This window comes from Mytilus galloprovincialis, chromosome 10 (assembly GCF_965363235.1).
Source record: "Mytilus galloprovincialis chromosome 10, xbMytGall1.hap1.1, whole genome shotgun sequence".
NCBI classification, from domain to species: domain Eukaryota; kingdom Metazoa; phylum Mollusca; class Bivalvia; order Mytilida; family Mytilidae; genus Mytilus; species Mytilus galloprovincialis.
This window is the reverse complement of record NC_134847.1, coordinates 80,970,226-80,986,697: the sequence shown is the minus strand read 5'-3', so window position 1 is coordinate 80,986,697 and position 16,472 is coordinate 80,970,226. Positions and strand designations below refer to the sequence as shown.

Below are 16,472 nucleotides of genomic sequence, written 5' to 3'. Positions count from 1 at the left end.
TGCCATAATATTTAAAAATCCGAAACGTTTTAAAAAATTACAAAAAAGTATAGCAAATTGAAAGCCTGGCAAGGTAAAAAGTGTGACGGAAATGATAAACAGAATTAGTTAAGCCCGATTCACTTCGTATGATACGCGGGGAAATATAGAAAGCTGTTGGTTGTCAAGTAAAATTAGAAACCTTATACACGACAATTTAGGAAACGAACGTCTTCAATTGCATATTGAATTCCGCTGACAAAGCTCTGATTCCTTTCCGGATTACGACACTTTGGGTATATCTATACTGGCATGAACATACGAGTATTATTTGATTTGTCTTTGTTAGCTTTTCCTCACTTGTATTAGGTTTTGGATTTTGGGCTCGAATGATCATTAGATTGACATAAACGTCGGAACGTTAATTTTATACAGGAACATATAGTAATGAGCTTGGTGTTACATTTTTGTAACCACAATTTGACAAAAAAAAATATTCTACAACTGATCGATCTTAAATATTATATAAAAATATTGAAAAACTAGAATGAAAGTACCAAGGAAGCAATAAAAAACTGAAATGAACAAAAAATCACTAAACAGATACAGATTACAAACCATTGAAGTAAATGGGTGAACAATTATTCACAAAACACCACACATAATGTTAAAAATAACCAACACGGACCCCACAAACGTTAACAGGGGTGATTTCATATACTCTGAAATTGTACAGCAAATCAAGCTTAATAAGTGACATCCGTTATTTCACTCATTTGCAGTAATTTAATAATTATTAGCATTCAGTGATGTCACAATTGAAGAGAAGAGGACGAAAGTGTAACGTGTAACGGGCGATCAATGATCCGTATCTTTATACATCAGGATTTCAAGTGTTTAACTCAAATTTGCACCACAACAAGTTGTCCTATTTTAAACAATTAACACACCCTTAAATGAATTTACAATATGTTAAATATATACACTACACAACGCACATAAATTAAATTACAAGGTAAAATTCCTCATTCACTATGTATAAACACAATGCCTTATTGCAGAACATATATACACAATGTCACTATGCAATCGCTATGCAACATGTATTAAGAATCTATTAAGCCTGATAATTCACAATGTCACTTATATATCACTATGCAGCATGCATCAGACACTTTATTACACAATGTCACCAACGGATTACTATGCAACATGCATCAGATAAATATCACACAAAAAGTATGAACACATTATAGCACATATATACAACATATATTAACAATATCCACCAATTTGTAATATCACCTTATGCATGTTCAATTACACTTTCACCATGCACAAGGAATGTATATGAACACAGCTCAAATCACACACTGATTATCACTATGAATCCAAACGAAATGAATATATTCCAAAATGGTAAGATTAAACACAGTGCACTTTCACTTATACACTTCCACAATATAACAACTTGCAACACCAGCAAGTATACACCTTGTATTCTCACTAATACACTTCCACAATGTAACAAAGAGGGTCGAAAGATACTAGAGGGAAGTCAAACTCATAAATCGAAAATAAACTGACAATGCCTGGCTAAAAAGAAGATAAACAAACAAGCAATATAACACATGACACAACATAGAAAACTAAAGAATAAGCAACACGAACCCCACCAAAAACTAGGGGTAATCGAAGGTACTCCAGAAGGGTAAACAGGAATGTTGCTACTTAGAAATGGAAAGTTCACAATGGGAAAACTGAAATCATTTCTTTTGTCGTAAAGTTTTGTTTTCAACCGACCCTCATTGTTAATTTCTAGATGTAAGTCAAGATATGAGGCCGACTTAACTGTATCTGGTGTATCCTTTATCTCTGGATCGATGGGATAGATGCGTTCAACATAGTCACCAAATTTTGAATTATTTAGTGAAAGAACGTCATCAATATAGCGGAAAGTAGAGTTAAAGGATATTGCTAACTTTTTATCTTTCTTCCTAAGAAGTTCATGAATGAAGTCAGCCTCATAATAATAAAGAAACAAGTCGGCAAGAAGAGGTGCACAATTGGTTCCCATTGGAATGCCGACAGTCTTTTGTTTTGATCAGAGTGACCCTGTACAAAGTAGGATTCATCCCTCCCTCAGACAAGATACTTGCATCTACGTTGGCCATTATTTTTTATGAAACAAAGCAATACCAACTCTTTCAATTTGTCTTTTAGTATGGAATATGGAATACTTGTGTAAAGAGTAGAAAAGTCAAAAGTATTGCAAGATGAAAGAGAGTTAGATTGTATGTACTCTAAAAGATCTTTGGAATTTTTAAGTATCCACATCTGATTCACGCCACCTCTTGCAACTTGCAACACCAGCAGATATACACCTTGTACTTTAACTGTACAATAACTTTGTTTAAACATAATTTCCAGAAGCACAAGCATATCAGAAATTTGATGACCACTCCGAAATATATTGCATTTAATAGGTTTGATATAATTTAGCCTCTGCAGCGGCAACAAGTCCTACTCTTATCGAAATCTGCAGGAGGGGTCTTTTACATGCACAGGTCTTGATATTTTCCTGTACATGGGGCCTCGGATTTAACGTCCCCATCCGAAGGACACATAATGATAAAAACACAAAAAAATGGCAGAAATATATGGTTTATTTCAGTCATTTCTTTCGATTGAATAAAAATAAACACGATGTACATGTAGCAACACAAGCATATAATAATCAAAGTCAAATTAAACTATTCCAAGAAATTGTTCGTTATTCACTTAGGAACCTTCATTTCAACAACTTTCACTTGTTTTCCATCTTTTAGATACTTTGTAATTGTCTTCACGTTTATAGACTTCATATTATCTACACTGACATCTGTGAGGTATTTTATCAAATCCAAGAGTCGCTGTATTAATACTTTGTCTTGACAAGTTTCATTTTTAGATCCTGCACTGTAGTTGTTTTCCTTTTCTTTGGTGCAATTATAGGCATGGGGGTCTGTTTTCTTCCTGAAAATTCCTCCCATGTTCACACTCTCATCTATTTCGTCCACAGGATTCTTTGGCTGACTAACAATAAGTTCACTTGGTTTATCAACAAGTTTTAAATCATCATCATCATCCTCATCACTAGATATATCGTCATAATCTGTAAACAGCTTCAAAAAGTTCTCCTTCTTCTGGTTCTGTGGTTATTCTTGTTTATTTTTATCAACTGTTTGAGTTGCAGGCTCACTTGAACATACAGGTTTCTCGTTGTTGTTTTCATCTTTACTTTTATCTTCATAGATTGATTTTGTTATTGGTTTTTGCTTCTTATCATCACTCTCACTCTCAGTGTCCTCGGATTCATCTTTATTATCTGTACTACAATGAACCTTCTTAAAGTGCCTGGTGAGATTAGCTCTCTTATTTGTGTTATAAGAACACAACTAACAGAAAAGTCAATAATCTGTACACTCAATTAAATGACGGTTTCTGTCTTCCTTATTTCCAAATTCAACAGGACAGAATGGAATTGAAACTTTTCCTCTAGGACTTGTGTAAAAACAACCTTCCTTGGTGTTTTCTTGGTATTCGACATGATGTCCTTCTGAAAATACAACAATAAGAACACACTATTAATCTTTAGAATAAACTATAAAAACAACACCAATTATATATACAATTTTATGTACATCATGAAAAACTAACTTTAATATACATGTAATATACACCCTGATGCTTATTCAACACAGTAATCCTTCATCCATACAGGCTTACAGGTTTACAACGCCTTCTCATTGCAGGCGCATGACTACTTTCTTCCAAACACGTTGTTCCTAAGTCTCTTGAGACATTCTCTTCTTCATTTTGCATGTTTCCCCAACCTTCTGTACTACATACATCGTTAACTGGTTCTCGTTCCTGACCGTTCTCACTTTCTATCGCCTCGTCTCGGAGACTTTGCATATTCTTCTTGCGGATTATATCAACATGAATTACCTGCTCCTTTCCTCTATTAGCACAGTTGACTCTGTATGTAACTTCTGTACACCGATCTATTATCTTAAATGTAGTAAACTTCGGTGATCGTCCACTTTTTCTTACAGAAAATAAACATACACTTCGTCATCCTTTTCAATCTTTTGCCATGACAGCTTTAAGTCGTGATATCTCTTTTGTCGACGCATTGCTGTCTCGGTATTCTTTCGTACTATTGAATGTGCACTTTCCATCCTTTCTTTCATTTTCTAAGCCCACTTATTGGTTGGTACTTATTTTTGTGCCTGTGGCATCTCGTACATAATGTCAAGCGGGGTTTTCTACCGAACATCAAAAAGTTTGGCGTATAACCTGTGGTCTCATGTTCGATACTGCGATATGCCATCATGACATAAGGTAGATATTTGTCCCCGTCATCATGATTGTCGTTCACATATGCACTCAGCATTTTTGCAAGTGTTCTAATGAATTTCTTCTACCATCCTGTCGGATTGGGGGTTATATGGCTTTGTTCTTGTTTTCTTTATGTTTAAAACTCTGCACATTTCATAGAACAATTAGCTTTCGTACTGTCGTCCCTGATCGGAATGAACGTATGCTGTCATTCCAAACCTTGTGATTACTTCTTCTACTATCAGTTTTACTACCGTTTCAGTCTCCATGTTTGGCATCGGAAAACTCTCTGTCTATTTTGAGAAATAGTCTGACACAACGAGGATATACTTGTTTCCATTCCTTGTTTCTGGTAATTCTCCAAGTACATGTATGTCTGTCGCTATTCTCTACATTGGAAAACTGCTTTGTACTATTCCCATTAGTACTCTTTTTGTTGGAATTGGTCGTTTCATTCTAGAGCAAAACTCACAACCCCTGATGTACAATCTTACATCTGATTGTAATCCAGGCCAGTAAAAGGTAAGTCGTATTTTTTCTAATGTTTTTCTGGTGCCCAAATGTCCTGATGTTTTATCATCATGACATCGCTGAAGAACATTTCTTGGTCTGTAAACGGTAGAACCACTTTTCGTCGATTTTTGTCGTTTTCACTCTTTTCAATTTTCAATTTTTGATTTGAATTTCGTCTTTTAGTTGCAGATTCTCCCACTGAGACAACAAGCTTCGAACAACAAAAACTTTACCCGATACTTCACTAAACATTGGACGTCTTTGATTTCGTTAACAATTCTTTATGTAAAGAAGATCGTTTTCCTTGTTTTGTAATTCTTTGAGATGTGATTGATCATCCTTATATTCGTCTGAGGTGTCCGGTAAAACGTAAACATTGCTTCCTTTTTCTCATGTGTTTTGTCCCAATGGGAAAAATAATCACACTGTTTAAAGGGTACACGATTTAGTGCATCGGCATTTCGATGTTGAGCACACGGACGATGTACTATTTGTATTTCATACTCACTAAGGACTTCTAACCAGCAAGTTAATTGAACCCTCTGGATTTTGGAACTGCATAAGCCAGCGTAAGGAGTTATGATCTGTCCTAACTATGAATCGTCTACCGTAAATATAGTGTAATAATGTTTTACAAAGTTAACAACTGCAGGAGTTTTTTTTCTTGTTACACAGTAACGCCGTTCAACCTTGCTTAATGTTCGGCTGGCATAACCTATCACAACTTTAGATCCTTGATCATTTAGTTGTGATAAAACGTCACCAATTGATTCAATACTTGCGTCTGTATCTAAAATGAAATCCTTTGTGAAATCCGGATGTGCCAGAATCGTTTTGAATTGTTTTTCAAAATTTCAAAAGATTCCTGGCATTTAACACATCATACATAGGGTTTCCCTTTTCTATAAGAACGTGTAAGCACCTGGCTATAATTGTAAAGTTTTGTATATACCGTCTGTAATAACTGCATAGTCCCAAAAACGAATGTATTTCAGTCACATTGCTTGGGATTGGCCAGTTTTTCACGACTTCAATTTTTGAGGAATCTCCTTTCCTGATATTACATGTCCCAAAAATAATACCTCTTTTGCACACAAATAACGTTTCTTTGCTTAAAGCTTAAGACCAGCTGAACCTAGCCTTTCAAATACTCGATCAAGATTAACTAACAAGTCACTAATATTTTTTTCCAGCTACGATTACATCATCTTAAGAAACTTAACAAATGTCCCATTGCAACACAGCAAGAACTGTTTCCACCAATCTTTTCAAATGTACTGGGTACACATCATAGACAAAAGGGCATAACTTTGAAACAAGCCTCGTCTTGTAGCGAAAGCTGTTTTGTAACTATCATCAGGATGCATTTCCACTTGCCAGTAACCTGAACATGAGAACCAGGCACTGCCAGCAACTTGTTCCAGGGACTCGTCAATACGAGGGAGCAGATATTCATCTTTTACAGTTACCTTGTTCTATCCTTGATAATCAACACAGAAGCGATAAGATCCGTCCTTTTTCTTCTCGGGTTAACAGGCTGGCATCGATTTTGTTTGATCCCTGACTGTCACAAACCAACAACTGTAAAATGAGTATTTATTTGTTTCTTTATAACAAGCGGCATTAGATACAAAAACACAAACTGCCGGCTACAATCGGAATATTTTGTCCGTGTAAATAGATTTTTATCTTTTGAATTAGCACCTAAATATTCGTCCTAGTAATTTCTGTCTAGTACGAATCAATGTTCGTTACGCAAAATCATTGACTTTTAAATTCTGACAGTAAAGGTGCCATAACTCTGACACGACATCAAGAATCGAAATATGGCTCATTTTTATTAATCCAAAAAACATCATCGTGTCTCAATAGAATGATTCACCTTATGCAAGTTTAATGCACGATATATGAGATCGCTTTAAATCTTACGGTTGACATCCTGTAGCTCTGTAGCGACACACCGATAAAAATTCAAAGGTCTGGACACTTTCTTCAAATATTTTATACAAGGTTTGCAAAATTTGTCTGTGACCTTTGTAAGACATGTTAATGGACTCATTTTGTAAAATGATTTCTTGGCCCAAAATGTTACTTGCGTCAAATAACATTCTTTATACGCGGCGAATTTTGCCCCAAATAGGTCCTCTTCACAACTTGGGTTTAGAATACTTCAGTAATTGACAATTTACCCATCACTACAATGGCGGATCATCGAAGACTTTGTTTTAAAATAGGAGTACATTTCCTTGTTGTACATATTTTACTGAGCCACAAGTTCAGATTTTAATAAAGACAGATAGAACAACTATTCATGCCTTGATAAGGTATAAATTTAATGACAACAAAACAGAATTAAGCAATGAAAAAATAGCTAAAATAAACCTTTTGTAAGTGTGACTTTCTGGGTTTAATCAACACAAATTGATCTTTTTCGAATGAGAAAAAAACCTAGAATAGACGTAAACATTGTAGTTGTTAATTCTTATATGTAAACTAGCTATCGTTGTATCGTATCTTCTTGTCTGAAGCCAACTAGATACATGTTGTAGGACTATCTCTATATATCTTGTAAATCTCTTGACATTTAAGTAGGGAGAAATTATAACCTTAAATTATATGTTAAAGTTATTATGTTTATGTATATTCACGTAAATCAGTCATGCGCAGAAAAAACATGCCTAAACTAATTAAAGTGAAGATCTATTTCAAATGAACTAGAGACTAACATGTATACAAAATAACAGTAATTCCCATGTTCCTAATTAATAACTGGACATTTTTTTCATGTACCAATATTCTGGTACAAAATCTCACAAGTACCTACGTATCCGGACTATGTTGCAGTCAACAAATGCTAATATTTATATGCATGTGGCCAAAGTATAATTTTAAAAAAGAAAAACATTTCTCCTTCTTCATCAATTATATCATTCATCGAATCCCAAGCTCGGGTTGTGCATTGAACATTTCCATTTATACAGTTTCGGCTTGATTAAAATTCTCCCAACTACATTTTGTAAGTAGCCATGGATCAATGTTATGAGAGTATTATATACGTTGGGAGAATTTTTATTCACATTTTGTTACTACATTGAGTTATTAAAATAATTCAATTATTCATGCATAAGAACTTATCGAGGTGAATATCTTAATCAATTACACTGGATACTATACAATAGTATTGCATTTTATTTACTTAAACATGATTAATAACATTTTGAACATGTACCATTTCTCTCATTAAGTACAAAATCTCCCAAGCAGCTATACGTACCCGGACGATGTTGCAGTAAACAAATTCGAAATATATGCATGTGGCCAAAGTATCATTCAAAAAAGGGAAGACACGGTCTTATTCAAACATGATATTTATCATTGAAATCTCTGCACAGGTTGTACAGGCAAAAGTTATATTTAAACAATTTGGTCATAATCATAATTCTCCCAACAACGACTAAATTGCTATGGATAGTTAATAATACGTTGGGAGAATTCCAATTTACATTTTATTAATACAATGAGTTCCCAAGTTATGCTTATTCAAAAACAATGTAAATATCAATCAAGAGAAAAAATACAGAAAATGCAAATATAATTGAGCCAATATTCATATAGTTTTTCTACTGATACGAAACATTTCTGTCGATTTAGGTGTCTACTCGGACAACCTCGTGTGTTTTCTTGTAAATTGTTTACATGATCAGACTTATTTTTATCTATATAAATGTTTACGTCAACAGATTTTGACAGTATATAAACCGTATGATTACTAATATGGATCATAATATATCTGTTGTTCACAGCATAAACATTTACAATTATATTGTAATAAAAGTGAGTATTATATTTATTATAGACAAAAGCACCTGCATCAGCTTCAAATTAGTTCTTTTCAAACGACATAAACACGATAAAAGGGACAACAAAAACAGGTGCCCGAAATGAATCACCGGGCTGAAGTACGTTCACTATTCACTATTCACTTTTCACTATTCAAAATTCATGAATAGTGAATTGTGTTTTTGTGCACTATTCACTATTCAAGTTTATTATTGAATAACTTTAATATCTTCTTGTATGTCCTGGATATATAAAAAGAAGATGTTGTATGATTGCCAATGAGACAAAACTTCACAAGAGACTAAATTACACAGCAATTAACAGCTACAGGTCATTGTACAGCCTTCAACTATAAGAAAAGCTCATACACCATAGTTAGTCACCGAATAAGAACGGCCTTATTAATGTACAAAAAATTCACGAAAAACAATAAAGTATTTAACACAGCAAAAAACGACAACCACTTGATTACACACTCCTTACTTGGGACAGGTACATACATGTATACAGAATGTGGCGGGGGTTAAATATATATTAGCGTGACCCCCCCCCCCCCCCTAACCTAGGACAGTGGTGAAACAGTGCAACATAAGAACGACCTTATAAAAATGATTTGTGTAAGGCTAAAATAAACTCATCGAATGAATACAAATAGAAATACATGTAACAAAAAACATTACTACAATCAGAGAAATATATATAAAAGAGATTAAGAAGTATCTGCTACAATATAATAGTTGTTACGGTGTGGTTGTTTGTTCATCATTTATGCACGAACTTATCGTACAAAATAAATATTTCTTTATACATTAACCTTACTTTCATGCGTAGAGATGGGAGACAGGTGCTTGTGACCGATGTTCAGTAATTCAGTACTTTTATTATAGTTGGTTCTTATGGGGTACTGTTATACCACTATCCTAGGTTAGGTTGGGGTTGGGATCTGCTAACATGTTTAACTCCGCCACATTCCGTGTGTATGTGCCTGTCCCAAGTGAATGTCGTTTCTTGGTGTATTACATACTTGTTTTTTGTTCATTCTTTTGATAAAATAATAATGCCGTTAGTTTTCTCGTTTGAATTGTTTTACATTGTCATTTCGGGGCCTTTCATAGCTGACTATGCTGTAGGGACTTGTGCATTGTCGAAGGCCGTACGGTGAGTAGCTGTTTTAAATATCTGTGTCAAGAGTTGTCTCATTGGCAAGCATACCATATCGGGTTTTTTTTCTTCTCATTTTTACATATACAAGTTGATACTAAATTTATTCAATTTCACAAACTTGAATAGTGAATAGTGCAAAAAAACACAGTTCACTATTCATGAATTTTGAATAGTGAAAAGTGAATAGTGAATAGTGAACGTACTTCAGCCCGGTAAATGAATCATGTTCCAAAAAAACAAAACATATCGGCAATAAGTTGTGTTTTAATACATGTATCTTATTTGACAAATTTGATTTGTTTTAAACTTAACATACAATGTAGAAGGATAACATATAAGATAATAATAAGAGATAAACACTAAGAAGTAAATTATTTAGTTTACTCTGCAGTCAAACATATATACGTATGATTATAATGCATTATATTTTTTTCAGATCAAAGATGACTTTACCAGGTGGGCCGATGGAAATATGTTTTTCATTTGATACGACTGGATCTATGTCTGGCTGTATCAATGAAGTGAAAGGAAATGTTCAGGACATGATACAACGCCTCCAAGCGGACATTCCTGGTATTCGAATGGCAGTATTTGCTCATGGTGACTACTGTGACAAACACAACTACATAACGAAACATATTGACTTCTCGACAAATGTAGCAGAATTGTGTACTTGGGTAAAAAATGTGGGATCTACCGGCGGTGGTGATGGGGATGAATGCTACGAACTTGTTTTACAAAACGTCCAAAAGTTGTCTTGGACCCCAGGGTCAAAGAGAGCGCTTGTGATGATTGGCGATGCTGATCCACACGAACCCGGATATAAATATGGCGGGAAAACTTATAAAATAGATTGGAGGAAAGAGGCATACCAGCTAATGACAATGGTAATTTCTTTCGTAGATTATAATCTGCATGACTATATTTCATACTTTGACCCATTCATCGAGAAACATTTGTTTTTGGTATTTCAAAAAACTAACTTTAGTTAATTTAATATTTGTTTACATATTATGCACACAACACTGTCAACAAGATTTTATTGTTGATGTTTTTATTTGTTTATACTTGTGTTATCAGAATAATATTAAAAATATATATTTTTCAGAATGTTAGAATATATGGCGTACAGTGCAGAGGTTATAGTTCAACGAAGGACTTCTACAAAAAGATGTCTACTGCCACAGATGGCAAATGTTTAGAATTAGCAGATTTCAGCAACATGTTTGATTTTATGATGGCAATTTGTTACAGAGAACACGATGAAACTCTCTTACAGGTAGATATTTAATATTCCCACAAAATAAGTTTGATCAAGACAAAACTAGGCTTGCAAAAATTAATCGACTTTAATGATTGCATATTGAAATCCAAACATAAACATAAACATATTTTGTTTCACCGATCAAGGACCAACATGGCAAATGACGATTAATCATTATAATAGAAAGCAAACAAAAGAAACAAACAAATTTCACCATATCAGAAAAGTTTAACATTTTGATAATTTTCAAGTCAAAACATGCTAGTTTAAGAAACATGGTTATTAATATTTTAGAACTACGAGAAAGAGGTTCGGGCTAGAGGGTCGACGGTTCATAAAGATTTAGATGCATTATTTGGGAAATTGAGATCAGACGCTGATGTGATGGATACAGTTCCTGCTCCCATAACAAAGATACCATCGTTAACAAAGCCTGGATCTATAAAAGCCCTAAAACCTACTCCAAAGCCAGTACTAAAGAAAACCATAAAGACAAAGGCTCTACGCTTCAAACCAAAGCATGATAAATTGAAGGACAAAAGGAAAAACGGACTTTTTGATAAATACAAGGTATGCAATGTGTATGTGATATAAGCATTAGTTATAAACTATTTTATTGATTATAAAAATATGTAATGAAATTTCAGGTATATATTTGAAACATATCTGTGTTTAATAGATCAACTTCGTAGTCATAAATATATATTATAATATATTAAATAAATTCAATTTAATTTAATAAAGACTCTTAACTATATAAGACTAATTCGAAAATAAGTTTTTATAATAGACTACTTTTGTACATTTCAGTTACAAAACTTGCCAAAACTAAAGAGGGAAAATGTTCCAGAGACAAATTTCATGTTGAATAGCGCACATTGGTCTAAATGGCAGGTGGCAATGGTATCGTCTGTGCCAGCTGACGAGGAGCACAAGTGGGAAAAACGGCATGGGGATTCAGAAGGATACAGAAGGAAAGTAATTTGTGGCGGAAGTTACAAGAAACCAACTTTATACGAGTTCGCAGTACAAAATGGAGAACGTTGTAGGAGATATGTTGTTTACTGCAAGTCAAGTAAAGGATTCATTTTGGATAGAGGGTCATGGGAAACTAGATTGTTGACAAAGTCAGACGTGAAGTCTCAGATAAATGACATTTTGAAAAAAGACATGCGACTGTTTGTTCGAAGTTGTCCATTAATGAAAAGCCAAGATAAACTACTCGCATTGAATCATTATGACTACGCTTGGTCAAACAAAGGGTCAATAAGAACTGTGAAACACATAGATGTATAGAATTTATATATGGGCACTTATAACTCTAGTAATACTGGTGCATTTGTTATAAATACTCATCTAAGAAGGGGATGACTAACAATATATATCATGTCTCGGACAAACATTTTCATTTTTGTTTTGCTGTGTATATTTCATAACAGATCAAATGTTATCCTGATTGTAAATAATGTAAATATAATATATAGTGTACATTTGTAAGAAGGAAGGCACAGTTCAGCCAAGTTCACTTTTGTGATAAATTAATTGTGATAAATAAGGTTTCAATATTGTATATACAAATGTATATAGTGAACAATTATTGGTTTGTTATATATATATGTAAATAGTTCAAATACATGTGAATAAAATAGGTTATAAATAATAATTACTGTTGCTTCTGATTTAACCATGTGCTGACCGGTCATGTGCTGACATTACTCACAGGGGCTTGTTACAATTGCCGGGTTTACTATCCATACGAACCCCTAAAAAAACACAAGGGAGGAAGCTAATTTGCGACAATGCTTCAAATTATTGTTGTAAATTTTTTCTAAGACTTTCACTTACTTTGTGACCTGAATAAATATGTTCCCACTTGAATTATCTCTCCAATGACATATATTTGTTACCTTAAATAACCTCTATAACTATTATAATCCATAAAACAAACTCGACATTTTTGAAATAGAACGAATCGAGGCCCTACATTTGAAAATGAAAGTACTAAAGCGACACCTACCGGAAAATTTATTTTTCGGCTCTCTCGGGAGTTTACCGAAATATGAGGACGAAAGACAGTATGTTCCTTATAATTCCCGCCAATTTTTACATTATTGTAATAAAAAATACCGCAGACTTCCGAAAAGCATAACATTTATGTAAACACCCGAGAGTGCCGAAAATATATTTTTCCGATAGGTGTCACTTTAGTACTTTCATTTTCAAATGTAGGGCCTCGATTCGTTCTATTTCAAAAATGTCGAGTTTGTTTTATGGATTACAATAGTTATAGAGGTTATTTAAGATAACAAATATATGTCATTGGAGAGATAATTCAAGTGGGAACATATTTGTAACAAGCCCCTGTGCATTACTAAAGCAGAAGGCATACACGAACACATAAACAATGAACACAAACCATTCAATAAAAGTTCCTTGATTGTTCTTTAACCTAATTTGATATAGACATATACATATGCTTTTTCCAATCATATTGTGTTGTAAACTGATGCCCTTTATGGGTTCTTGATTAGATTAATAAAATTCTGAACTTCTTATCTTATAGACACCTAAACTAAAATTTCAAAGGTTGCAAAAGTAAAAGTAAAACGGTGATATGAATAACATTATGCACCAATGACGATTACAACTCAAACATTCTGCTCCTGTACACAGATTTTGTATATCATTCATAGAAGTTCATTTTTTCTAAAAAAAAAATCAATTGCGTACGTGTAACAGTGTATATATTTCAATATATATGTGAGTTATGCCGCTTTGTCGGACGAATTTCACTTTAAACAACCAATCGGATACAAAATGAAAAATCAGACATTTCGTCGCCTCAATCAGCATCAACACAATTATCTTTATAAAACTTCATAGAATGTTAAAGCGTGATACACATGTACAATAGTCATTATGACGAATTCATCTTTTTTTCAAACAGCAAAGAAAAACTCTCAAAACTTAAACCAAGGAATCCGACGTATACATGTACATATACGTCCATGATGTACAAATATACGTCCTTGCTTTAACTAAACTCATGTGCATCGTCAACGAATTTAGATTCAATTTTCTAGTTGATCATGAATGCCTCCTGTATGCACAGTTTGGGTTTTCCTGATAACAGAATATTCGAGTAGATAACAAGATTATATGTCTTTTTTTATTGACCAATATAGACGAATTTGCTTAATTATATTGTTAGTGCTGTACAATCCCTTGACATGTTATTCCTAGTCGGATACAACATGTAAAACTAAACAATATTTGCTAAATCTTTGTCAGTAAAATATGTCGTGAAACTCTCAACTTGTAGGTTATCAAGCTACTTCTTTTACATAGTCATAATAATGCTAGTTTCATATTTTATGCTATCCTCAGACATTTGACTTTAATATTTTGCAACGGGAATCGCAATGGCAATGACAACTCTCCACAAAATACAAAAAGACACAGAATCTAAGAAATTATTCATCCAGGGTACGTAGGATCGAACCGCATTCAGATTCAGAAAGAAATATACACTAAGATCGGAAATAAAATCACATCATTATGACAAGAGGAAGATGGGAGATGATCAATTCGCAACAGATTTCTTTTTCAAACGATTACAGATTTAGAACCCGAAAATAATTCCATCTATCGTGACCTCAGTAATCGTATACTGATTTCAAAAACCTCATACATGTTAGTACTCCACTGGTGCTAATGACTCCTAACACTTACAGAATTACAATTTGTCTTTTAAAACACGAATTCATACTAAAACACAACACCTATCACTATTTGCTGTGAATCAATGAAACATGGAGTAAATTGATATAATTAAACAGGAATAAGTGTTGTAATCGAAAAAATATAACTTATATTTGATTTGCATTTTATATTTTTTCTTTTTTACATAATTTGTGTTCATTGTGGATTAATTTCATATTTTTCATTATAATTTATTTGCAATAAGCCAGCCGACATGTGTTAGAAGTGGTTGTTCCTTAAATACCAGCCAGCGGACATGTGTTGAAAGTGGTTGTTCCTTAAATACCAGCCAGCCGACATGTGTTAAAAGTGGTTGTTCCTTAAATACCAGCCAGCCGACATGTGTTAAAAGTGGTTGTTCCTTAAATACCAGCCAGCCGACATGTGTTAAAAGTGGTTGTTCATTAAATACCAGACAGCCGACAGGTGTTAAAAGTGGTTGTTCCTTAAATACCAGCCAGCCGACATGTGTAAAAAGTGGTTGTTCCTTAAATACCAGCCAGCCGACATGTGTTAAAAGTGGTTGTTCCTTAAATACCAGCCATCCGACATGTGTTAAAAGTGGTTGTTCCTTAAATACCAGCCATCCGACATGTGTTAAAAGTGGTTGTTCCTTAAATACCAGCCAGCCGACATGTGTTAAAAGTGGTTGTTCATTAAATACCAGCCAGCCGACATGTGTTAAAAGTGGTTGTTCCTTAAATACCAGCCAGTCGACATGTGTTAAAAGTGGTTGTTACTTAAATATCAGCCAGCCGACATGTGTTAAAAGTGGTTATTACTTAAATAGCAGCCAGCCGACATGTGTTAAAAGTGGTTGTTACTAAAATACCAGCCAGCCGACATGTGTTAAAAGTGGTTGTTCCTTAAATATCCGCCACCCGACATGTGTTAAAAGTGGTTGTTCCTTAAATACCAGCCAGTCGACATGTGTTAAAAGTGGTTGTTCCTTAAATACCAGTCAGCCGACATATGTTAAAAGTGGTTGTTCCTTAAATACCAGCCAGCCGACATGTGTTAAAAGTGGTTGTTACTTAAATACCAGCCAGCCGACATATGTTAAAAGTGGTTGTTCCTTAAATACCAGCCAGCCGACATATGTTAAAAGTGGTTGTTCCTTAAATAACCAGCCAGCCGACATGTGGTAAAAGTGGTTGATACTTAAATACCAGCCAGCCAACATGTGTTAAAAGTGGTTGTTCCTTAAATACCAGCCAGCCGACATGTGTTAAAAGTGGTTGTTCCTTAAATACCAGCCAGCCGATATGTGTTAAAAGTGGTTGTTACTTAAATACCAGCGAGTCGACATATGTTAAAAGTGGTTGTTACTTAAATACCAGCCAGCCAACATGTGTTAAAAGTGGTTGTTACTTAAATAGCAGCCAGCCGACATATGTTAAAAGTGGTTGTTCCTTAAATACCAGCCAGCCGACATGTGTTAAAAGTGGTTGTTACTTAAATACCAGCCAGCCGACATGTGTTAAAAGTGGTTGTTACTTAAATACCAGCCATCCGACATGTGTTAAAAATGGTTGTTCCTTAAATACCAGCCAGCCGACATGTGTTA

General features: G+C 34.1%; 1 protein-coding gene across 1 annotated transcript; it reads left to right on the top strand.

The window, feature by feature from the left end:
* The first annotated feature begins 8,613 nt into the window (after nucleotides 1-8,613).
* On the top strand, nucleotides 8,614-12,806 carry LOC143048542 (uncharacterized). The gene is made up of 5 exons (XM_076222266.1): nucleotides 8,614-8,709; nucleotides 10,316-10,766; nucleotides 10,988-11,158; nucleotides 11,438-11,713; nucleotides 11,954-12,806. Exons 2-5 carry the CDS (start codon nucleotides 10,323-10,325, stop codon nucleotides 12,437-12,439), a joined length of 1,377 nt encoding a protein of 458 aa, XP_076078381.1. The 5' UTR covers nucleotides 8,614-8,709; nucleotides 10,316-10,322; the 3' UTR covers nucleotides 12,440-12,806.
* Nucleotides 12,807-16,472: the final 3,666 nt, after the last annotated feature.